This window comes from Meles meles, chromosome 3 (assembly GCF_922984935.1).
Source record: "Meles meles chromosome 3, mMelMel3.1 paternal haplotype, whole genome shotgun sequence".
In the NCBI taxonomy this organism is placed as follows: Eukaryota; Metazoa; Chordata; class Mammalia; order Carnivora; family Mustelidae; genus Meles; species Meles meles.
The window spans coordinates 49,879,958-49,905,761 of NC_060068.1; the positions used below are offsets into that span (position 1 = coordinate 49,879,958).

Here is a 25,804-nt window from a genome sequence, read left to right on the forward strand (position 1 = left end):
TTTGCCATAGGGTTGGTGTGCTCTGTGCCCTCTACCTAGAGTGCTCTTTCCATAGACTCCACATGGTTTGCTCTCTCCCTTTCCTCTTTCAAGTCCCTGTTCTTCTGCTCCCTTCTCCAGTGAAGCCTTCCTTGATCAGCCTGTGTGTGGCAGCCCAAGCTCCCAGCACTTGCTTTCCTCTTCCCCAGCTCCACAGAAATCATAACCTCTTTCTATATACTGACACACTAATTTTATTATTTGTCTTCTCCCACTAAAATATGTCATTCTTAAAGAGGAGCTTTTGTTGGTTTGTTTTATCGCTGTGTCCTTAGCACCTAGAATAGTGCCTGGTGCATAGTAGGAACTCAATAAATATTTATTAAATGAAAAAAGGACTGAATATCTACACAACTAAAGTTCCACACAATACGCTTTGTTTAGGTCAGTACCAAACCAATAAAAAAAAACCCCAAGAGGCTCATTTTCCTCTAGAATGAAAACCTCCAAGATAGCTTAAAATAAGCCTGCACTCCACCAGCAGAGTCCCTGTCCTCTGCAAGGTTAAGAACAAGATGAGCTATGGCCTTTCCTCACCATTCCTGTATCTGTCCCTAGCCCCACTTTTTTCCTTTGCCTGGCGTTTGTTCATTTGGATCAAGTGTTGTAGTCATATGGCGGTTGGCGACACAGCCTGTCTCAGGGAGAAAGAAGGGCCACGGTATCAAAAGGGAGATGAACCTGGGCCCACTTTACCCACCTGCTGAGAATTCTCTGCTGGCTTCCTCTCACATTTCCTGCTCTTTCCCCTGGTTAGCTAGCCCCACAGGAAACCCACGTACACACATCAGCCTGTCAAGCATTACGTTACAGGCCTGCGATTGACATTTTACGATGTACTCTTCTGTTTTTTTCTTAAGTTCACTATAAAAAGGAAGTCATCATTGTAGGTATTTCCTTAATTCTCAGGTGAGATCATTCCTTAGGTGGTTAGATTATCAATATAACATAATACTCTTATTTTACCTGAGCTCGTTAGTCCTCCAGAAGTGATCAAAATACATCTTTTATGAAGCTATACTGAAAGCTTACAGTTTAGATTATTAGATTTACTTTTTTAACTTCACTTAAATTTTTCTACATTGATCATATTAGTGTGTGTTCGTGCAGACACAAGTCTCTTCTGTCTGACTCCAGGCTGTTGAGGAATTATCTTTAATTTCAGCACAGTGAACATAAGAAGTTATTTCTTTAAAACATAACAATGTGGGAGCAACATAAGATTATCACTCTTGTGTGACCCTGGCAAATGCCAACAGAAAATAAATTCTGAACAGCTTCTAGACCCTGTAAATAGAACTTGGGCAGGCAGATAAAAATATGAAATATGAACATACATAGTTTAATTAACTAAGCTTATGAATTAGAAATTAGTATTAAGAATACTCTTTTATCTCACCCTTTACCATATTGTTTTCGTTTCTACTCTAACAGATTGTTCTTCCTTTCTGTGATTGACATGGGTAGGGTGAACAAGAACAGACTTCAAGCCTTAAATAGCTAAACCAGTTCAACATAGTATTAGAAGTCCTAGCAACGGCAATCAGACAACAAAGAGAAATAAAAGGTATCCAAATTGGCAAGGAAGAAGTCAAACTCTCTCTCTTCGCAGATGACATGATTCTTTATATGGAAAACCCCAAAGACTCCACCCCCAAACTACTAGAACTCATACAGCAATTCAGTAACGTGGCAGGATACAAAGTCAATGTACAGAAATCAGTGGCTTTCTTATACACTAACAATGAAAATACAGAAAGGGAAATTAGACAATCTATTCCATTTACTATAGCACCAAGAACCATAAGATACCTGGGAATAAACCTAACCAAAGAGGTAAAGGACCTGTACTCGAGCAACTACAGAACACTCATGAAAGAAATTGAAGAAGACACAAAAAGATGGAAGACCGTTCCATGCTCTTGGATCGGAAGAATAAACATTGTTAAAATGTCTATACTGCCTAGAGCAATCTATACTTTTAATGCCATTCCGATCAAAATTGCACCGGTATTTTTCTTTTTTTCTTTTTTTTTTTAATTTATTTATTTGACAGAGAGAGAGATCACAAAGTAGGCAGAGAGGCAGGTAGAGAGACAGGAGGAAGGCTCCCTGCTGAGCAGAGAGCTCCATGCGGGGCTCGATCTCAGGACCCTGAGATCATGACCTGAGCTGAAGACAGAGGCTTAACCCACTGAGCCACTCAGGCGCCCCGCACCGGTATTTTTCAAAGAGCTGGAGCAAATAATCCTAAAATTTGTATGGAATCAGAAGAGACCCCGAATTGCTAAGGAAATGTTGAAAAACAAAAACAAAACTGGCGGCATCATGTTACCCGATTTCAAGCTTTACTACAAAGCTGTGATCACCAAGACAGTGTGGTACTGGCATAAAAACAGACACATTGACCAGTGTAACAGAGTGGAGAGCCCAGATATGGACCCTCAACTCTATGGTCAAATAATCTTCGACAAAACAGGAAAAAATATACGATGGAAAAAAGACAGTCTCTTCAATAAATGGTGCTGGGAAAACTGGACAGCGATATGTAGAATAATGAAACTCGACCATTCTCTTACACCATACACAAAGATAAACTCAAAATGGATAAAAGACCTCAATGTGAGACAGGAATCCATCAGAATCCTAGAGGAGAACATAGGCAGTAACCTCTTCGATATTAGCCACAGCAACTTCTTTCAAGATATGTCTCCAAAGGCCAAGGAAACAAAAGTGAAAATGAACTTTTGGGACTTCATCAAGATCAAAAGCTTCTGCACAGCAAAGGAAACAGTCAACAAAACAAAGAGGCAACCCACGGAATGGGAGAAGATATTCGCAAATGACAGTACAGACAAAAGGTTGATATCCAGGATCTATAAAGAACTCCTCAAACTCAACACACACAAAACAGATAATCATATCAAAAAATGGGCAGAAGATATGAACAGACACTTCTCCAATGAAGACATACAAATGGCTATCAGACACAAGAAAAAATGTTCATCATCACTAGCCATCAGGGAGATTCAAATTAAAACAACATTGAGATACCACCTGACACCAGTTAGAATGGCCACAATTAGCAAGACAGGAATCAACATGTGTTGGAGAGGTTGTGGAGAAAGGGGAACCCTCTTCCACTGTTGGTGGGAATGCAAGTTGGTGCAGCCACTTTGGAGAACAGTGTGGAGATTCCTCAAGAAATTAAGAATAGAGCTTCCCTATGACCCTGCAATTGCACTGCTGGGTATTTACCCCAAAGATACAGATGTAGTGAAAAGAAGAGCCATCTATACCCCAATGTTTATTGCAGCAATGGTCGCCAAACTGTGGAAAGAACCAACATGCCCTTCAACGGATGAATGGATAAGGAAGATGTGGTACATATACACAATGGAGTATTATGCCTTCATCAGAAAGGATAAATACCCAACGTTTGTAGCAACATGGACGGGACTGGAAGAGATTATGCTGAGCGAAATAAGTCAAGCAGAGAGAGTCAAGTATCACATGGTCTCACTTATTTGTGGAGCATAACAAAGAACACGGAGGACATGGGGAGATGAAGAGGAGAGGGAGTTGAGGGAAACTGGAAGGGGAGATGAACCATGAGAGACTATGGACTCTGAAAAACAACCAGAGGGTTTTTTAGGGGCAGGGGGGTGGGAGGTTGAGGAAGCAGGTGGTGGGTAATAGGGAGGGCACGTACTGCATGGAGCACTGGGTGTGGTGCAAAAACAATGAACAGTTACACTGAAAATAAACAAATAAAAAAAAAACTTAAAAAAAAATAGCTAAACCAGTCAAGACATTTTGGTTGTATACACTGTGGCCCATTTATCAAGAGCCATGACCTAATGGATTTTGAGGTATGGGGGCAGGGGGTTGGTTTGTTTTTTCTGTCTTTTGAGATCTATTTCTCTTCCTAGCAACAAGATTTGGGGAATTTCTTCATGGTTATTTCAGAGCACTACTCATTGATCTCATTTATCTGGATCACAGATTTTAATTTTCTGGCCTGGAGTTTATTTTCAACTGGGCACATTTCCCAGGAAATAATGAGTATTTGCTTAAACACACAGCATCTGTGATTTTTCTTTTGCAATTCACTTATAGGAGAACCCTCTGTTATTAACAGCCTGGGGCAAAGGTTCCATGAATGAAACTGAATGGGTGCTTTTCACTTGTGTATTTCCTGACAAATGACAGATGGTATAATATAAATACCCACTCCCTCAAAAGATATAACTGAGAAAGCCTTTCAGTATAGGTAGAAACTAGACCCAGTGTACATGAAGCTAACTGACCTGGGATGTAATTATCCTTACAACAAGCAAGGAAGCAAGCTCACACCCCTCCATCAATTATGCTGGCTTCAGATCCCTTTTCGTCCAATGTAAAGTCTTTGTGTAAGTCATGCTTTCTGTTGGACAGCAGTGATTCCTACCAGTCTTGCACTTGGCTCTCATTTCCAAATCATTTTATCGATGGGCAGATTCCTCCCCACCTAAGTATTCTCAGAGAAGACACACCACCCCATGACAGTATTCACGTGGGGTGTGGGGAGAAAGGCTGGAACTGAGGGAACCTCAAAGGGGCTTCAGCCTTGCCTATGAACAGTCTGTTTCTAAGACAGATGAATAGAAATATTATTTTATTGATTTTTTTAAAGAGTTTAAACTCTGCATCTTTCTTCTGTTCTAGGTCATCCAGCTCCTGTGCCTTGGTGTCACTGTGACTTCTGTTTTCCTCTAACTCAGTCCCTCCAGTGTTTTCTGTGTTACTATACACAGGTGGATTCTTAAAATCCTGACCCCAACTCTAGTCCCACTTTGAGTAAAATTTAGTGTATTTCCTTTGGGAAATATGTATGTATGAATAAATATATGTTTATTTATATATAATTTGGACCTTGATCTTATAATTAAACACATCAAACTTACTTGTTTTTGAATTCCAAGCCTGCCTCAGCCTACATAATAGTAATTCCACACACATGTTTAGCACTTCAGAGTCCACAGAGCACTTCTGTTTTTCCCTCTCAATCTTTCCTCCCTCCACCCCCAGCTTCCTTTCTGCTTTCTCAGCCTTTTCCTAAATCAAATTACAGCTTCCTGGTGAGCCTTTACATAGAGCACAGCAGAAGAATTATATGGATCACATTCAGTCAACCAATTTCCTCCTTCCCCTTTACATACCCTATAGGGTGATGTGGGTATCTGCCAGGAAAATTAAATAATAAATAGAAAATAAGCCTCCATTATTAGAAGGCATTATCTGTAAGGTGGGCCTGTTTATGGCAATGACAGGAGTCTGAAATAGTATTTTTATAATCATTTTATATTAAAAAATAAATGACTGGATGGAGAACCGGTTGAATACATTATTCTGAGAAGCTATTCATAGGAATGACAGCAAGCACCCTGTGTGTAGATTTCTGACATCAGAAGGACAGGAAAGAGAATTTATAATAGCTTTCTAATTTGTCTTCTTTTGAACTTTTTTCTCCCTCCAATCCATCTGTCACAATGTCATTATCAAGATATCTGTAAGATACAGATCTGATTTTAAAATATAATTACACTGATTAAAAATCTTTGCTGGATCACTATTATCTGCCAATAAAAGTCTGAATTCCTTAGCCTGATTTATAGATTATTTTAAAAAATATGGTCCATCCTATTTTTCCAAGTCCATCTGTATCCTCTGTACCAAAAACTATATTGCAATCGTGTAAAATGAGAAAGTAACCAATAGTCCTTGAACTTGCCAGATGCTACCACTCCTCTATGACTTTTCTCTTCCTTTGCCTGCTTATAAAGAATACCTTGTGGCTACCTCTTCACTTGAACTGCTACTCAACTTTCAGAGTCCAGCTCAAATCCCTCCTCTGTAAAAACCTCTTTAGGGAAGATGTATTTTTCCCTCTTCCCTGTATCCTTAAGCCTTTAGCTCAAACACAGAACTTAGCATAACAAACTTTGATTTATTGTATATGAGTATTTCTTCTTTAATAGCCTATGAAATCCTGGAAGGACAAGACCATATGGTGTTCACTCTTGTAATCTCATGCCTAACATGGAGTCTATTAGACATCCAATGTTCATTGTATCAATGAATAAATCAGTCACTCATAGAATGACTATTCTGTAATGCTGCAAGAAAGAACGGCTCTTATCACTATTATCAAAGCCACTGAAATGATGCTAGTGTAAGCTCTTTCTGAACTTCCCATTCAAGGCTGCTAACTCTCAGAGAATTGCTCCAACCTACCTATCTCTTTGGAATAGTAGGTGTTTGCTATCAGATAATGATTACTAAACTGCCCATCAGCTTTTCTCTTTTGGGAAATCCTTACTTTGTTTTTATCATTCTTTTGTCAATTCTCTTTAAATGCTTTTATAAATTGGTCAGCAGTTAGTACTCACAAACGGGCAACCCCATCTGGCACATGGTACTAAATTCAGGGTTCTTTTTTTCCTTCATAGCCGTGGAAGTGTAGGAGTCATGAAAGAAATACAGGAGGATGATAAATAAGGACATACGACCTAGAGAAAGGGGAAATATCTATGGCACCATTAGAAGGAACGGGTCATGCACAGGTTGTCAGCTAACAGTTCTAAAGAAATACATAAAAACAAAACAAGAAGAGGCCTATAAGGAATATGGCATATTTCAGTGGGTTTTGTTCTAGGAATGGGAATCCTACTCTTTAATAAAGTCTGTGGTAGAGCTCGTGAGCTGTCTAATGTGTTACTCTAATGTGTTACCCTGAATCCATCTGGAGCATCAGCATGTCCACCTGAAGGACATGGAGGCTGTAACTGAGGACTGGCCAAAGCAATATAAGTGAAAGTGATGTGGAGCTTCAGCAAGTCTATTTAACGGTGAAAAGGTATACTCTCCCCCTCTTCCCTTCCCGTCACATGGAATGCAGATGTAATGAGTGATTTCAAACAGCCATTTTGGACTCAGAGGACGCATGCAAAAGAAAGCTAGAACCAGACTGAAAAGGTCTGGATCCTTGGCACTGAGACCTACAGAGTCATAGCTGCAGAACCCACCAGAATCATCTTTCTCTAGTCTTCTAACATGACAGAAATCAACTTCCACCTTGTTTAAGCCGCAGTTAACTGGAGTTTCTGAATTTACTCCTAATTGATAAGCTACTCTTGTTGTCGAGGAGGAGTTTAAGATCCAGAACAAGAATATTTGGTACAATGTAAATACTTAATAAAAAGACAGGTAAACTTAATTCTGTGTAATTATTGGGTTTATGAACAATTGAGCTACAAGGAAATAATATTTTAGATTTACTAGGGAAGCTAACTAGTTAAAAGCAAACATAAAATGTTTATGTGACTATGGAAACATGGAGAAAGACGAAGAAGAATGCATAAGGCTATTAATACTGATTACACATACGTGGGTTTTTACTTCTTACAATGATCAAGTAATACTTTGAGATTTAAAAGGCTAAAATAAAAAACATTTTAGGGGCATCTTCCTGGCTCAGCATGTGACTCTTGATCTTGGGGTTGTGAGATTGAGCCCCACACTGGATTTAGAGATTACTTAAAAATAAAATCTTTAAAAACATATTTTAAGCTATAAGTAATAACTGATATTTTTATGAAGGAAAATTATATTGATTTTACCTATATTGCTTTTTTGAAGAGGGAATTTTATAAATCTGTCTTAGGGCCTTGGCTACCTGGATTCTCATCTCTGACCCATAACAACTAGATAAGGAATCTTGGGAAAGTCATACTTTGGAACTCAAAATAAGAACGTTAGTAAGTGAACTTTAAAGCTTCTTCTAGCTAATTTAATCTGGGAATTTAATCATATATTTGCTCCACTGGATATCTAATTGTGCATTCTACAGTCTGATTTCCATGAATTCAAAGCTGTGAAAATGAGTTAGTTATGTGTGAGGACAGTCACACAGTCCATCTCTAGAGATTGCGGGACTCGGCTGGGGAACCCCACCTGAAGCCCTGGTCTTAGTAAGGATAGAACGCTATCAATAAGAACTAGGGATTACCCCATTCTCTCTGTTGTCCTATATGCCCTCTGAATTAAAGACATACTCTCTCCGCACACACCCTCCCAAATAAAAGCAAATACGGAAAGTGACTGAGGGCTCATGGCTCTATTTCTAACCAGAAACAAAGCTTTTCCCTTGTTCTCTTTCTTGGTGACTGTCCTTCTACTCCTAAGGGGCTTAAGAGTAGTTACTGCTCAAATGACAGGTGCAGAGCACCCAATCCTTACCCCCTGAGGCTCCTTCTTTCCCTGTTAAGAGGGGTACCCTAAAACCAACATCACTGAACCCTTCGTGGAGAAAAAGAAGTGCTCTGAGTATCATTTTTATGTGCCTTCCTCATGGAGACTCACATCACATTGTAAGCATTTTAAAGATTTATTTTTCATTTTTTAGAGAGAGAGAGAAGGGTAGGGGGAAAGGCAGAGGAGAAGGAGGGGGAGAATCCCAAGCCTGCTCCCCAATGAGTGCAGAGCCTGACATAAGCCTGGATCCCACAGCCCAGAGATCATGAACTGAGCCAAAATCAAGAGTCAGACACCTAACCAACCGTGCCACCCTGGCGTCATCTACCTTGTAAGCATTTTAAATAGAGACATTAGGAATTTAAAGATTAGATCCCTAAATAAAAGTAGATTTCAAATAACAATAAAAGTAAACATCAATATTAAAGAGCATACCGCAGTACCCTGGGGTTCCACACACTGTCTTCATGAGTACTTGATGTTCCACAATTTTAGAGAGTCCAAAATCAGCTAACAACACAAGAGAAAAATTTAAGGAAACAAGTCTTTTCTCAGCTTTTATAAAATGACAGAGTACTTTTATTATTCAAAATAAAACAGACTCATTTGTTTTTACTTGTTTTGGTATCTGGTGATGGGAGGAAGGGGGAATGAAGAAGGGGACAAGTCACCTGGGAGAGGAAACTGAAAAAAAAAAATTTGAATCTTTCTTTAAATTGGAGAAAAATATGACTCCCAAATACATTTTATGCTCTCCTCTATAAATCCCAGTTTTAGGCAAATAAGATATTTATTTTTGAAATAACAGTTGTAACAGATATATTTTGCCTAACATTAACTCTGAGATTTATGAAACAAACAGTAGCTCTAAAGTACAATATAGAATTAGTGATATAGAATTAGTACTCCATGGGGAGAAATCAAAATAAAAAAAAATAGGTGTTTGTGAATGTCAAAGACATGAGCAGAAATACCAAAAGGTTCATTCTGTTTCAAAATGTGTATCTGATGGATAAGGATTTACTCTCATATGAGGAATATATAACACTTTTTTTTTTTTCAAGAATCCTCTTTATTTCTCAGAATATTACTTAGGTAAAACACTACCCAAAGTTGCTACCATTATGGTCTATTTGCTGGGCTGCTTCTCTCTCACTCAGGAAGCATCAGGAAACCACTGAAGGCCATTCTTCAAGAGAGGCAGGTGCAGAATTGATGCCATTTTAGACTTCAAAGATAAACCCACATTTCCACGGAGGTGCTGATCCTTATCAGGGAAAGCAGCAGGAAGTCCTTCAGAAAGAAAGCCTCTCCTGTCTAAATTAGTATCTATCCATCCATTTAAAGAAATTTCTTTAAGGATAAAATCTTTGAAATTGACGTCAAAGGAAATGGAAGTCTCCCTGCTGTTCACTGCCTTTCAGGAGTGATTATAAGAACAAGCTGGCTGCCTAGCAGGTCTCTGGTATTTTTTCTTTGGGTTCTTGCATTTATAAAGCACATTACGTTGTCTGGGCTCTTCCATGATATGTATAACTTAATTTTCAAAGGTGTTAACACTTCTAATGCAGTGAACTTATCAGATTAACATTACACAGGCCAGCCTCCAAAAGAACAATGTCCTTCAGAGGATTTAACACAGATTCTGCTAAGGAGAATTCCTGCAAAATAAGTTCTGTTATTACTATTTGCAAGCGAAAAGAGAGGGGAAATAACATTTAATACACGTTTTTCTAAAATGCTGATTTAAAGAACTCATTGAGTAGATTGGAATTACACAAAGTTCATCCTTGTAGTTCTTCAAAATGCTTATTGGGAGAAAAAGCAAGGTTCCCAGAGTCAAGTAAGGCTTGGGAAAAGCCTAACACACTAATTTAGATGTCAGTTTACACATTAGCATTTTTAGAGTTCTGGTTAGTCCTGCAGAAATAAAAAAATTTGTTTAAGTTGGCATTTCCTAACTTATTTCACCAACCTTAGCACTTTCGCAAAACACTCCCACCTCCCCCAAAGCAAATTAGAATATTTACTCTTGTTCCCTCAGCTGAGGAACTGGTGTTCTGTGGAGAGCACTTTGGGAAATACAGACCTCAAATTATCTCTGTTCATGTAAACAAGTGACTCAGATCCTTAATTCACTGATATGTACTAAGCATTTTGTGTCAAAGCCCTTGAATATCTAAAATTAAGCTCCAACTAATTTATGGAATAAAAAGTAACAAAAAAAGAAGTGTTATGTTATCTGTGATTTTCCTCTATATAAACTTCTCTACAAAGTACACCATCACCTTCCGAAGTCCCTGCTATTTCTAAAGAGCTATGTTTCCTTTGTGTCCAGAACTAGAGCACCAACTTCTAGGCACTGATTCCAGATGACTATATCAGGAAAGGACTACAGACTTCCAAAACAATGCGTTATTCCTTTACAGATACCAAATATCCAAGGAAATTAAATGGAGGCAAAACTAGATGGAACAATTATTTTCAAATTCCATGGAATACATTTCTTCTGGGGTCATAAGACTTCATGAAATGTCCTCACCTATTTTGAGTGGTGCATCTGGGGCTGGAGTTGCATAGAGAAGATTCTCTGGTTTGAGATCACGATGGACAATCCCATTTTCATGTAGGTACTAAATAGGGAACACAATGGAGTAACATTCCAGTAACTGTATTTATGGTTCCAACATTTATGTTTAATCTTTTCAGAATTAGAATATTCTTTACTATGTTATATGATTCAACAACACACACATATGATCATTTAAAAATAAACACCATAAAAGAAAATAAGTTTATACTATACATAATCTAAGAACAGCTTATATACAGTTACCTAAAAGTGAAAGGCAGTTTTTTAAAAATATATTTTTAAAGACTTTTATTTGACAGAGAGAGATCACAAGTAGTCAGAGAGGCAGGCAGAGAGAGAAGGGGAAGCAGGTTCCCTGTCGAGCAGAGAGCCCGATGCGGGGCTCGATCCCAGGACGCTGAGATCAGGACCTGAGCCGAAGGCAGAGGCCCAAACCACTGAGCTACCCAGGCACCCTGAAATGCAGTTTAAAGTGTATGAAACCAATTGTCAGAAATTTAAAAATTACTCAGAGAATATTAGTTGTAGTTCTCTTTATGCATAGTACTATGAAGTTCAAATCCATTAATTATTATTATAGTAAAGTCAAAGTTCTGTGCATTGAAATTTTTCTGGTTTATTATTTGAATAAAGCATAATTATATGTGTCATTTTACACTTGATCTTAGCCAAAAGGCCAAGAAGCGATGTATGTGTCATTTTAGAAGCTTACAACCACAGCAAAGACTTAATATTATTGTTTGAACAGGCATTTAGATATGAGTAATTATTATAGAGGACGATCCTTAATATGATAATTACTGTTTAAAGATGATTAATGTTCTCATAGGCTTTTCTGAAGATTAGTAAATCCAACTACCAATACAGAGTGGCGTATTTGAGCCGATCTTAAAGATCGCTTCTAGCAATTCCACTCATTTCAAGCTCAAGGAAGAGCTGAAATGAGGGAGCACATTTCTCACAGGTTCAATGTGGACTGTGCAGAAAGGAACCAGACATAAGCATAAGTTTTGTGCTGGGGTGATGCCATCTTGCCTCAGCATTTCAGGAAGCAGAACATGAGGGAGGTGGCATAGGCGGTTGAGGAACCACTGACTCCTCAGGGTACCTGACGTGAGAGAACTATCCTGCAGTGGGTCTCTGTAGAGCCATCTATGGTGTCCCACATGGAAAGAACATCAGGCACTTGACACTGGCCACAAGACCACAGATGCTGGACCATGAATGTACCAGTCTGGGAAGCACGTTGCTAACCCTCCATCTCCTCTCCCTCTCCTCACCGTCACCCTCACAACAACCCTAGAAGGAGCACGATCAGTTGGAGGGTAAAGAGCAAGAGAAAGAGAAGAAACTAACAAGTATTCCTATCCCCTCTGTTTACAAATTATAGATCTCTAAGGTTCACGTTGGGGGTAGGAGGAAGTTTAAAGTTAAAGTTTAAAGTTTAAGTTAAAGTTTAAAGTTGGACAAATCTAAAGTTTTGGTCTTTCCCTTACCCAAGAGTGACTGGAAAAGCTATGGGAATGGCCTGAAATTTTATTCACGAAGGAGAAGACTGCATTCACAGAGTTGATTTGCCAGGACAATCATGAGACAAAAGAAAGTTGCTTTTGCTCCTGTCTTATCAGGTCAAGCTCACGTTTTCTAGTGGATAATTATAATGTGTAGACAATAATATCATAAATGTCCTACACACTTATTGTATTCCAAGCACTATTATAAACACCTTATATCTATCAACTCGTTTAATCTTCGTATCAGCTCCGTGAGGTAAATCATATTAATGCTTGTTCTGCAAATGAGAAAGCTGAGGCATAAAAAGACCAGAGACATGTGCAAATTCACAACTAGATGCATGGAGTTGGAGTTGGGATTCCAATGTAGGCATGTGGCAGTGGGGCCATAACCTGACCATTGCATGACTGCCAAACAGATGCTTGATTGTGTAGGGTGGACATGAGAGGAGAATCATGGTGAAGGAGAGGAGGGGAGAATGATGGAGGAGTGGGAAGGTCATGGGAAGGGGAGGATCGGTGAGAAGGCCAAGAACCATGTTTAGCCTTAGTGACACCCAGGGAAAACCCACCCGACCCCTGAGGAGGAAGATGCTATATCTTGCATTAGCTGAGTTTGAAGGCAAAAATGCAAGTTTCTCATATAGTTGCTTTGGAACATACCTAAGAATTGCAGTTTGGGATCAATGGAAAATATTGATCTCCCCCACTCCCAATCTAACCCAGTTAAGAGACTCCATTGCTTTGGGAAGAAAACAACACCAGAAATAGCAACATAATAGCAACAAATGAGATACATTTACAAGCAATGGTTTAGCAAAGGTACCAATTATATAAAGATTCTTATTAAATATTGTTCTGGCTTTCTTGAACAGAAATCGTAGTTTTGTGTTCTAAGTCCAAAGTAAAACAAAACAAAACAACACCATTTGGCACTCCATAGAGGAGAGCTAGACCAAATAACGGGAGAAAAATTTTAGAAAAAATCATAGATTTAGGAGCCATGCACTCACTAACAGAGGAACAAATTTAAAAACAAAATAAAGCAATGAAATACTGAAGGTCATGCGCTTTTAAAAATACAGGCAGGAATCATTTGCTATGAATTTCTTGGTGTAGAAAGATTATTGAAAGTCGAGATATAATCATGTACACATGGCAGGAGGCATTTAAATGTATTGACTAACAATAGGAGTCACTATTGTATTTTTGCTTAGATCCACTGATTGCCTTTAACCAATAGTGAGTATTTTTAATTTTTACATTATCTCAAGTCAGGAAGCCAAGCAAAAAGGAAAATGTGCATAAATATGCAAAATATGCAAAATATGAAAAAAATATGATTTTTTGTCTTCCCCCCCAAGGAGATACAATTTTTAGAAGGAGGAATATTTTGGAAGCATCAGTTCTCAAATTTCTTGGTCGCAGGACCCCTTTGGAGTTAAAAAAAGTATTGAAAACCTCCAAGAATTTTTTGTTTATGAGTTATATCTAACATTAGTTACTACATTAGTGGTTAAAAATGAGAATTAAAAAAAATACTAATTTACTTAAAAAACAATAAATTCATGCCATATTGACATAAACATTTTCTAATAAGAATATATTTTCTAAAACAAAAAAATTAAGAGTTCTGTGCTATTTTTTTTTAAGTTTTACAAGTTTCTTTAATTTCTAGTTTAATACAAGGCAGCTGGATTCCCCTGGCTCTGCATTGTCTGCTATAAAACCACACATTATGCACACGCTGAAAAATTCCACTGTACTTTCATAAGTGAAGGGAAATATCTTCATATTATAACAAAATAGTTTTGACCTCACAGACCCTCTGAAAGGGGTCGGGGGTGTCTCAGGAACCCTCCAGTAATCTTTAGACTATACTTTGAAAACTTCTGTTTTAGAGGATCTGAAGTCATAAAAAGGGCAGTGCAAAAGCTGAATAATATGCACATAGCCCTTTTATTTTCAAAGTGGGTTTTAAATGCAATACACACCTCTAATCTCATCAAGCACTAATCTTATCTGGCCACATCAAGATCACAATACACTAAGTGAAGAAGGGAAAAATGGCCCGCAAAATTGTGTACTCCTGGGAAAATGTGCAAAGACATTTTATAATATTATATCAGTGATACAGAGCTAATTAAGAAATATCCAATTATGGAGAAACAGACCTTATCAAGATATTCTTGATCTTAACTACAGTTTATTTAAGTCATGGGGATTCAATACAAATAGACAAAAGGAAGGGAAAATTGAGAAATGAGACAATTCCGTATTTTAGACTAAACCGAGTGTTGAAAGTAATCATAATTAAAGTAAACAAAGGCAAGCAATAACATTAAGAACTAAATGCCACTTTGGAAGATGTCTAAAACCTAACAACTTAATGGAGAAAGAAATAATAAATCTGACATCAACTGTAGCATCTAACTAATAAATCTTGACTAATCATAACCTTTAATAAAGAAATTAGAAGAGCAAATAACCAAGTGTATACAAATTTAATTAAAACTTTAAGGAATATTATGGACATTGGGGAACGTATGTGCTTTGGTTTATAGCGATTCACAGATTTCTACCCCTGGGGCTAATAATACATTATATATTAATAAAAAAAATTTTTAAAAACTTCAAGGAATAAAAAGAAGAAGAAAAAGGAAGTGGAAAAGGAAGAGGCAGGGAAGCACAATTAATTTACTCTCTCAATTTTTTAAAGGATTATCTTTTTAGAAAAAAGCATAAAGAAATAAATCAGTTAGAGAAAGACAAATACCCTAGGATTTCACTCATACGTGGAATTTAAGAAACAAAACAGATGAGCATAGGGGAAATGAAGAAAAAATAAAATAAGATAAAAATAGAGAGGAGGGGCAACTGGGTGGCTCAGTGAGTTAAGCCTCTGCCTTCCGCTCAGGTCATGATTCAGCGTCCTGGGATCCAGTCCTGCATCAGGCTCTCTGCATGGCAGGGAGCCTGCTTCCTCCTCTCTCTCTCTGCCTGCCTCTCTGACTACTTGAGATCTCTGTCTGTCAAATAAATAAATAAAATTTAAAAAAAAATAGAGAAGAAGGCAAACCATAAGGGACTCCTAGTGTTAGAGAACCAATTGAGGGTTGCTGGAGGGGAGGCTGGTGGGGAGATGGGGTAATGGGGTGATGGGCATTAAGGAGGTCACATGATGTGATAAGCACAGGGTGTTTTAAGCAACTGATGAATCACTGAATTCTACCTCAGAAACTAATAATACAGTACATGTTAATTATATTGAATTGAAATAAAAAATTTAAAAAAGAAAAAAGCATAAAATGACAAATATTTTATCTTCAGAGTAATCAAGGTAGGGAACAAGTACATTTTTAAGGATTTTATAATTATGCATTTAATGCACTGTGCCAAAGGCGTGTCTTTGCAAAGTTCTATTTCAATATTGGGCCTTGGTTTTGTTCTAACTTTGATAGAAGAAATAAGGATAATAAGGTTTTTGTGGCGTTGTTTTTGAAACAATTATTAAAGAACAACAGCATGAGAGGCACTGCGGGGCAATACCCCACAGGTATGCCACACGTTAGCTGTGCGACCTGAAACAATCTGTCTGTCCTGAACCTCCCAGTTTCCCCATCTGCAGCACCCACTTCAAAGGTGGTACTGAGAATCAGAGGTGAGGCATGTTGGCACTCAGCATGGAGTGAGTATTCTGTTTTATAAAGGGTAGCTGTTGGGACTCTGTCACTGTTGTTCCAAATCTCTTGTACAATAAATTACAATTAGAAATCCTTTGAGAGTTGGAAAACTTGCTCGTTCCTGAAGTATCAAAAGACACTTTGATCAGAAAATATTTGCTTGGGGCGCCTGGGTGGCTCAGTGGATTAAGCCGCTGCCTTCGGCTCAGGTCATGATCTCGGGGTCCTGAGATCGAGCCCTGCGTCGGGCTCTCTGCTCCGCAGGGAGCCTGCTTCCTCCTCTCTCTCTGCCTGCCTCTCTGCCTACTTGTGATCTCTCTCTCTGTCAAATAAATAAAATAAAATCTTTAAAAAAAAAAATATTTGCTTTTTATTCCATCACATTTCCCTCTTCTGTTTTGGAGGCCCAAAACTCAATGTACAAGCGGTTTCAATTATAATCAGTTAGCCTGTTTTGGATATATTTACTTTTCCCTCTCTCTGCTTTTTAAAAAATTCTCTTTTCCACTTTAAGAGCTTTATTTTGTATGCGTTCTTCACTTATTTGCCACAACTCCTTTTCCCAAGAAGATGCATTATAAATTATAGAGTAATAGAATATATTATACATTAGCCTTCACCCTGGAAATAAGTCTAAGGGAAATACAAACTGACATTGCACTATTTGTGTTCAGAGTTCCCAAGAACATTTAGAAGATATAAAAGGAACAAAGTATGTGGCGATTAGGATTTGAAACATTCTTACTCTGTGTTTTTCCATTAGAAGACAAATTACCATGAGAAACAGTATTTGTCGCTGATAAAGAGCTGTATTTCAAAGCCTATTGTTTTGCTTACGCTCCATTCTCCTTAGGCCCTCCTCCAGGAGTCTTCCCACGTGCTGCCGGGATCCTACTTCAGGCCCCACTCCCTCTTCAGAGGCACTGCCCTATCACTCTGGCCTACCTCTCTCCGGCTCTTCCCTCTTTCTTCCCTTTCATCATATACACAGCTCTAGACTGGGTGGTATTACCATCAAAAAGAAACAAGGAAAAAAAACAATCATCACCTCCACAGTCTCCCAAAGACACATATTCCTGTCCTACTCTCGCTGCCCTCAACTATTTCCTACTATCCTAGGTCTCCATTCACAGCTTCCATCATTCCATCTTCTTCCCTTTCCTTTTTCTTCAACACACCAAATTTTTATTTTGGATCTCATAAAACCCAACACATGCTTTCTGACTCTTCATTTGACCGGTTTGGCCTCCGAGCACATGGTCTTATCTCTCACGTGCACTCCCACCACTTGGGGCTCTTGCCTCACTGGCTGCCTGCTGCTTTTCCTTTGCTCTCCCCTCAGTCTCCTACCCTGGCCCCTTATCTCTGACTTGCTCGGCACCTTCTGCATTTCCTTGGTTTCCAGAGTGAGCTCACTGAAAGCCACAAATAAGGGTACCATTTACCCACTATGCCCTAAATCTCTACTGCCTTCCCAACATATCTATGGCCCTGACTCCATAGAACTTTCTACTCTCCATTCCATTTGAATGTCTCACACGTGTTTCAAGCTCAACGTTTCCCAAGCCAAACTCATTATTTACCCTAAATCTACTCCTGTGCCTGTATTCCCAAACCCAACAAATGACTCATCCACCAAGCCAGACACCAGGGTTTACCCAATTCCTCCATCTCCTTTACCAACACGTCCAATTTATGTTCCATGAACATAGGTAGCTCTTCCTTCTTAGTGCCTCACCCACCTTTCTCCCCCTTGTTCCCACTTAACTGTTCTTACCTTTAGCCAAGCCACAAAGAAGTTTCCCTCTTAATTACTCTGATGACTCACTTAAATTACCAGCTTCCCAACTTCCAGGCTTGTTCCCCTGCAGCTAAAGCTCCATGGTGGCATGTGAATAATTTTTTAAAAGTGCAAATTTGGTCACACTAGGCCACTGCTTAAAATCTCCAGCATCTTTCCAATGCTTTGGTCATGCAGGGCAGTATTTGTATTTGATTTTGTAGCCCTTGAACAGAAGTCACAAATTGTCTAGGGTCAGGAAGATATCCGGAAGAATGAAGGAAGTTGACAGAGTGTAAAATAAAAGGAAGACATCAGGAAGTCCCAGGGGCCTTATATCTGTCCCTGGAGAACATGGCCCCTTAAGAGGCAGAGAAAGCAGACTCAGCCCACTGTTGTCAGGCAGGAATGCAGGTCCCATGTTGCTAGCTTTTCTGATTTTTCAAGGCAAGACAGAAATTCAGATTTTTTAAAATGTAAAATATTACAAATTTTCCATGTTGACACTGAAGTTGAAAATTTTAAAAGCCTGAACAGGGTACAAACAAAATACCCTGCAGTCTGTGATTCTAGCTTTGGAATTTAAAACAGGCCTTGTCATTCAGTATATGCTCAATAAACATTTGTGAAGTATATGAATAAATACACGATTTTTTTTTTCTGACTCTGCTTCTTAAATTAGATCTTTACTAAGACCGTGCTGGTAGCCTTCTCTTTTGTTATGAACACTCTCTGAGCTTGTTTGTCTATTCCCTTCCCTCTAGCTACTTCTTTTAGCCCCCCAAAAGTACATGTGTGTATAAGCAAATTGTGTGGTAGGGTTATAATTAATTTTAATTTTTTCTTCTATGAAATTTAACTCTAAATGTGTTATTTAGGTAATGAATTTTTTAAAACATAAATTTTATATAAGCAGCAGGCATTTCATGTTGGCTTATGCATCTGTTATGAATGATGGGCTATGAAGAGGAGTATATCCATCGAGTTAGTAACTACGTCCAGTCTCAAATGAATTACACGATGCTCCTATATTGTTAGTAGTTTAAGACTGTATAGACTATTCCATGATAGTATCCTTAAAGGAAGTTCTAATTCAAACTCCAGGACCATATGGCCTCTTGCCCAGGTCTCATTTCGAACAGGCTGTCTCACCGACACCTTAAATTCAACATGTTCAAAATTGAACTCTTGACTTTCTTCTAGCCCCTTTCTTTCTGTTCTTCCCACCTCAAAATGTAGTGCCTCGGTGCACTCAAGTGTCAAGTCAGAAACTGTTTTTCTCTCCTCCCCCCACCCCGTGCCTCCATCCTATTCACAGCAGAGTGCCGTGAATTCCAATTCCAAAATGTCTCCAGAATTGCCCTGCCTCTCTCCACGGTACTGTCATGATCTTAGCTAGACCACCACAGAAGTCCCTTAATTCTCTTTGATTTCCAACATGGCCCCACCTTCAGTCTATTCTCCACACAGCAACATAGGAAATCAGGCCATTTCCTCTAGTTGGGAAACCCTTCAGTGGTTTCCCATTACTTTTCCTAGCTTCTGCCTTCTTCTCCAGCCTCATATTCTGCTACTTTCCCCTCTCTTGCTGTCTACCCATCGTGACTTTCTTTCAATTCCTCCCAAGCCCAAATTTTATTCCCACCTCAGCATCCTTTTCTGGCTGCCCCTCTTCCTGGAATGCTTTTTTACCTTTTCTTTTACCCAGCCAGCCCTCCTCATCCTCAGGACTCAACTTATAGTGTCAGCTCCTCAGGGGGCCATATCTGTCCTTCCAAACTAACATATGTGTTCACCTCTATATGTTCTCATGGATGCCGCCTATTTTTCTTTACAGCATATCTGTTTCTTTGCAAGCTTTATGTTTAGGATATCTCCCTCACCAGATGAAAAACCCATGAAGACAGATATCTAGTTTCTTGCACTGTGCCTGGTACTAAGTAGGTATTAAAAAAATATTTTTTTGAAGGATCAACAAACAACTCAGTTTTCCAATAGACATGTATGTTGTTCTACTTTGAAGTCATTAACTTATAGATATTCAAAGAATGGTGGTAATTTGCAAATGATACTCACTTGCCATTATTAATCTGTAATGGACGTTCAAATTTTCATGCTTGCATTTTAGCAATATATTTCCATAGCAACATCACTTTGATAAATTTAACTGAAATAAGGCTCAGCATCTGTGTACTTATTGGATAATAATACTTAAGCCACCTCAAAGGTGCTATAAGATTTACAGCATCACTCTGAGAAAAGCCAAAACCCAGTAAGAACATTTTAACTCTAAGATCAGGCAAAAGGGTTTCATCCTCATAATGACATCTTGAATAATTACATAGTTTTTGTTCTTCTGTAGTAGCATTGATAGGTACAGCTGAATTAATTTCTTCACATCCTCTGACGCTGATCTGAATATCCAACACAACATATGCCTTAAGGGAGTTTGGGCAAGGAGAGTTGAAAATTCATCTGTTAGTTTTCTCTTCAGTTTCCATCATGTCTCAAACATTCATAAATTGTACTTGCCAGCGTAAGAAAATGGAACTGAGTAGTGATTTGGCCAACTATAATGACTTGTTAATGAACAGTGGGCAAGCCAAAGTTCTCTGTCAGTGAAGGCACCATCCTGGGCCCCCCAGTGGTGCACTTGAAGAACACTGAGCCTGCTGTTGCCCAGAATATGGTTCCCATGGAAGTATCTTTGCTTTTAATTTGGGGTGTGGTTTAGAAGTGTCTAGATAAAGCAAAGCTGGGGATTTTGGAGTAGCAATGGAGTAGCTGGAGTAACAAGATCATGGGGAAAAGGAGCGGGATGCTAACAGAGAGGATAAGTAGGAATGCTGCTGGGTAGGAAAACCTGGGCTGTCTAGTTAGAGCACTTGATAGGCAAAGAAGTCATGTTTCTGATTTTGGTACAAGTCTCCTGGTGTGCAAAGTCAGAGTGAGGTAACAGGGATGCTTTCAACAGGGTAGAAATTCATTTCCCTGTCTGCACATAAATGTGCATGTTATAAAAGTCTGCTAAGTACATATTTGCAAGAATGGTTGGTCTATATCATACTAGTGGGAAGTTTAATTTTATCTATACTATTTTGGTTAGATTCAACTCAAAATCTAAGAATAAGAAACACTTATCATTTCTTTAAGAGCAATTATTAAGTAATGATTATCATTTTAAATTATGCATTATGCAAAATATCAATGGAAAATGTGACGTATCCTGATTTAAATAGACAAGTCTCACACTAAGAGAGTACAAAAACGAAAATCGGAGTAATGTACGTGTAATCAACAAAGAAATCAATATATAAAATGTTTTTGCATATAAGAGCAAGGAAAATACATGCTGTGGAACAACTTTCTGAGGCGCTGTTGAGAATGTTTAGAGAGGGTAGGCATGTGATAATTTCATTCTCTTATTTCCAATGTATGTGGTCAGATTTCAGGAAAGATGAGATTTTAGGAATGGAGGCTCTGAAAAGGCTTGACCCATTAAATGAAGGTCAGATTCAAGAGATAACACATCACTTGGAAAAAGGCTCAGAAATCATCTGCAGTTATAGAGAAAGAAGCAGCAAACACATTTCAGTAATGGGAAAGAAGAGAGCAGCTTGGAACACAAAAGAAACACAGGAACTCCTGAAACTGCATGCTCTGGTCAAGAGATAATAAGAGATTATAAGAGTCCCCCGAGGAGCTGAATGAGCAGGACCGAGGATAAATGCACAAAGTACTTTGTGCTCAAGCAAAGGGATGAACTTCCTCACAAGGAAGAGGAAGCTGGAAATATTGTTGTAAGAGATGACTGTACTTCACATCACCATATATGCTTTATACATTAACAAGTTAAGAGTAGATATTTGAGGATGTATTACAGAAAGAAAGTTTTTGGATCCAAGTAAAATGTAGATCAAATATGACAAAGAGTAAAAATCTATACATTTTTCTTCAAAAACATTTATAACAGATGTATAAATGGCCCCTAAATCACATATGCACTAAAGTAGAAAGTAGGATTTTAAAAAAAAAGGAGAGGAAGAAAAATGCCCAACATATCTTACCATTTGTTCTTTGAAAAAAAAAAAAAAAATACAATCACTGAAAGCTCAAACTCTCCTTTAAACAGACAAAGATGACACTGCTGCTCTGAATTCAGGGGGTGTCTAGACATGTAATTAAACTCTCTCTATGGTCCTAACAAAAACTGTGTCATTGTGTAATGAAAGCTACTGCATAGTAATTTAGTTTAATTACAGCTGTGCTGTGTTCAATGGGCTGTGTGTGGCTAATTGATAATGTCTCAGGAGTTGGTAGGAGGAAGTTTGAATCTCTTTAAAAAATCTAACAGGACAAAGAAGAACCAGTCATTAAAAAAAAGAAAACGGTATTCTGACTATAGCTCTCCCTTGGGAAGAAAAATTAAACTGCATGCACTTGCTCTTCTCTATTCCTTGGAAAATTAAGAATCAATACCTATAAATTTAAGTAGGAACTTCAAAGTGAATACTCAACCTTTGTGTCGTATCTGCCTTGGAGACCTACCACTACCATTGTCTTTATGCTTGACCTCTACTCTCTGATGCCTTCAGAATTATCAATAGAATATATGGGAAAAGCAGTAGGACATTACAATCTCCCATGACCAGATCAGCAGGCATAGTTAGGATTGGCTGGCGGTGAGATCTATGGTAAGCTTCGATCTGTAGAGCATCCCAGGACCAGAAGAATCTACCTTCAGCACAGCAGCCACGTGTTGGGGCTTCCCATTTATTAGCCAAGAACCTACATTCTCATTTATTTCATCTTTGACACCTCCTTTCCTCTCACTAGTCTACTAGTCTTGGCCATTCGGCCATAAAGTAACTTCACTTCCAAAATACATCTCACATCTACTCTTTTCATTACATTGTTACCACTAAGTATATAGTCCTTCATATTCTCTACTAGCACTACTAACATTTTTCTCCTAACCACGTCCACCCACATCTCTAAACCTAGGTCATCTTTTTTTTTTTAAAGATTTTATTTATTTATTTGACAGAGAGAGAGATCACAAGTAAGCAGAGAGGCAGGCAGAGAGAGAGAGCTCCCCGCGGAGCAGAGAGCCCAATGCGGAGCGATCCCAGGACCCTGAGATCATGACCTGAGCCGAAGGCAGCGGCTTAATCCACTGAGCCACCCAGGCGCCCGCCTAGGTCATCTTTCTAAAACACAGACTAACTCATGTCAATCCTCTAGTTTAAAAACAAAAAGACTCGGGGTGCCTGGGTGGCTCAGTTGGTTGAGCGTCCGACTCTTGATTTTGGCTCAGGTTATGATCTCAGGGTGGTGAGATCAAATCTCATGTTGGGCTCTGTGTTACACAGGGAGTCTGCTTGGTATTCTCTCTCTTCCCTTCCCTCTCTCCCTCCCCACCCCATGTTCTCTAAAATAAATAAATCTTTAAAAATAAATAAAAACAAAAACAATCTAGCACCAAGGGCTCCTCATCGCCTATAAGTTAAAGTCTAATATTTTCAGTGTGAAAATAAAGGCCCTTCAAAATTTGTCCCCAATTTCTGACTGTGCATCATCTTGGGACAATTCTTTTTTTTTTTTTAATATATTTATTTTTATTTGTTTATTTACAGCATAACAGTGTTCATTGGTTTGGCATCACACCCAGTGCTCCACGCAGTACGTGCCCTCCCTATTACCCACCACCTGGTTCCTCAACCTCCCACCCCCCGCCCACCACCACCCCCTGCCGCCCCTTCATAACCCTCTGGTTGTTTTTCAGAGTCCATAGTCTCTCATGGTTCATCTCCCCTTCCAGTTTCCCTCAACTCCCTCTCCTCTCCATCTCCCCATGTCCTCCATGTTCTTTGTTATGCTCCACAAATAAGTGAGACCATATGATACTTGACTCTCTCTGCTTGACTTATTTCGCTCAGCATAATTTCTTCCAGTCCCGTCCATGTTGCTACAAAAGTTGGGTATTCGTCCTTTCTGATGGAGGCATAATACTCCATTGTGTATATGGACCACATCTTCCTTATCCATTCGTCCATTGAAGGGCATCTTGGTTCTTTCCACAGTTTGGCGACCATAGCCATTGCTGCAATAAACATTGGGGTACAGATGGCCCTTCTTTTCACTACATCTGTATCTTTGGGGTAAATACCCAGCAGTGCAATTGCAGGGTCATAGGGAAGATCTATTTTTAATTTCTTCAGGAATCTCCACACTGTTCTCCAAAGTGGCTGCACTAACTTGCATTCCCACCAACAGTGGAAGAGGGTTCCCCTTTCTCCACATCCTCTCCAACACACGTTGTTTCCTGTCTTGCTAATTTTGGCCATTCTAACTGGTGTCAGGTGGTATCTCAATGTGGTTTTAATTTGAATCTCCCTGATGGCTAGTGATGATGAACATTTTTTCATGTGTCTGATAGCCATTTGCATGTCTTCATTGGAGAAGTGTCTGTTCATATCTTCTGCCCATTTTTTGATAGGATTATCTGTTTTGTGTGTGTTGAGTTTGAGAAGTTCTTTATAGATCCTGGATATCAACCTTTTGTCTGTACTGTCATTTGCAAATATCTTCTCCCATTCCGTGGGTTGCCTCTTTGTTTTGTTGACTGTTTCCTTTGCTGTGCAGAAGCTTTTGATCTTGATGAAGTCCCAAAAGTTCATTTTTGCTTTTGTTTCCTTGGCCTTTGGAGACATATCTTGAAAGAAGTTGCTGTGGCTGATATCGAAGAGGTTACTGCCTATGTTCTCCTCTAGGAGATAGATTCCTGTCTCACGTTGAGGCCTTTTATCCATTTCGAGTTTATCTTTGTGTACGGTGTAAGAGAATGGTCGAGTTTCATTCTTCTACATATCGCTGTCCAGTTTTCCCAGCACCATTTATTGAAGAGACTGTCTTTTTTCCATTGAATATTTTTTCCTGTTTTGTCGAAGATTATTTGACCATAGAGTTGAGGGTCCATATCTGGGCTCTCCACTCTGTCCACTGGTCAATGTGTCTGTTTTTATGCCAGTACCACGCTGTCTTGGTGATCACAGCTTTGTAGTAAAGCTTGAAATCGGGTAACGTGATGCCGCCAGTTTTGTTTTTGTTTTTCAACATTTCCTTAGCAATTCGGGGTCTCTTCTGGCTCCATACAAATTTTAGGATTATTTGCTCCAGCTCTTTGAAAAATATCGGTGGAATTTTGATCGGAATGGCATTAAAAGTATAGATTGCTCTAGGCAGTATAGACATTTTAACAATGTTTATTCTTCCAATCATCTTGGGACAATTCTTACCATGTACTAACTACATAGCCGAATTTACTATTCCTAAATCATGCCATACATATTTCCACTTGGTTCCCAGATAATAATAATCTTTCATGTGTCAAACTGTATTTTATCAAGATTCTTGCAACAGTATTACACATCCAAAGCTCTTCCACAATCTTGCCACTTCTCATCTAGAGGTGAAGTGTAATGCCCCGTCCCCCTGAATCTGGTCTGTGACTTGCTAGACCCAACAGAATGCAATGGAAGTGATAGTATGTGACTTCTGACGTTAGAACATAAAAGCCAAGGCAGCTTCTATCTTGTGTGTTAAATACTCATTTTTAGATCCCTAAGCTGCCACATAAGAAGTCTTACAATCTTAAGGCCGAGATGCTTTAAGAATGTTGGGGAACGTGGACAAGTCAAGCATCACTGTTCCAGTTGACAGTCCCTGGTGAGGTCCTGTGTGGCAGACATTTCAAGTGCCAGACATGTGAGCGAGCAAAGACACCTCTAAATGGTTTCTAGCCATCAAGCCCCTAAACCTTTGAGTCTTTCCAACCCAAACTCCAGACATGATGGAGCAGAGACAGTCATCATTCCCACAATGTCCTGTCTAATGTCCT

At 38.9% G+C, this 25,804-nt stretch overlaps 1 protein-coding gene across 3 annotated transcripts in view; it reads right to left on the reverse strand.

Moving 5' to 3' along the window:
- Positions 1-25,804, reverse strand: part of CAMK4 (calcium/calmodulin dependent protein kinase IV) — a 235,755-nt gene that overhangs the window by 24,535 nt on the left and 185,416 nt on the right. For all 3 annotated transcript variants that reach the window (XM_045999873.1, XM_045999872.1, XM_045999874.1), the window contains 2 exons: positions 10,877-10,967; positions 8,770-8,844 (listed from right to left, as the gene is read on the reverse strand). In XM_045999873.1, the coding sequence (XP_045855829.1) occupies positions 8,770-8,844; positions 10,877-10,967 (166 nt within the window). The remainder of the gene's footprint in view (positions 1-8,769; positions 8,845-10,876; positions 10,968-25,804) is intronic.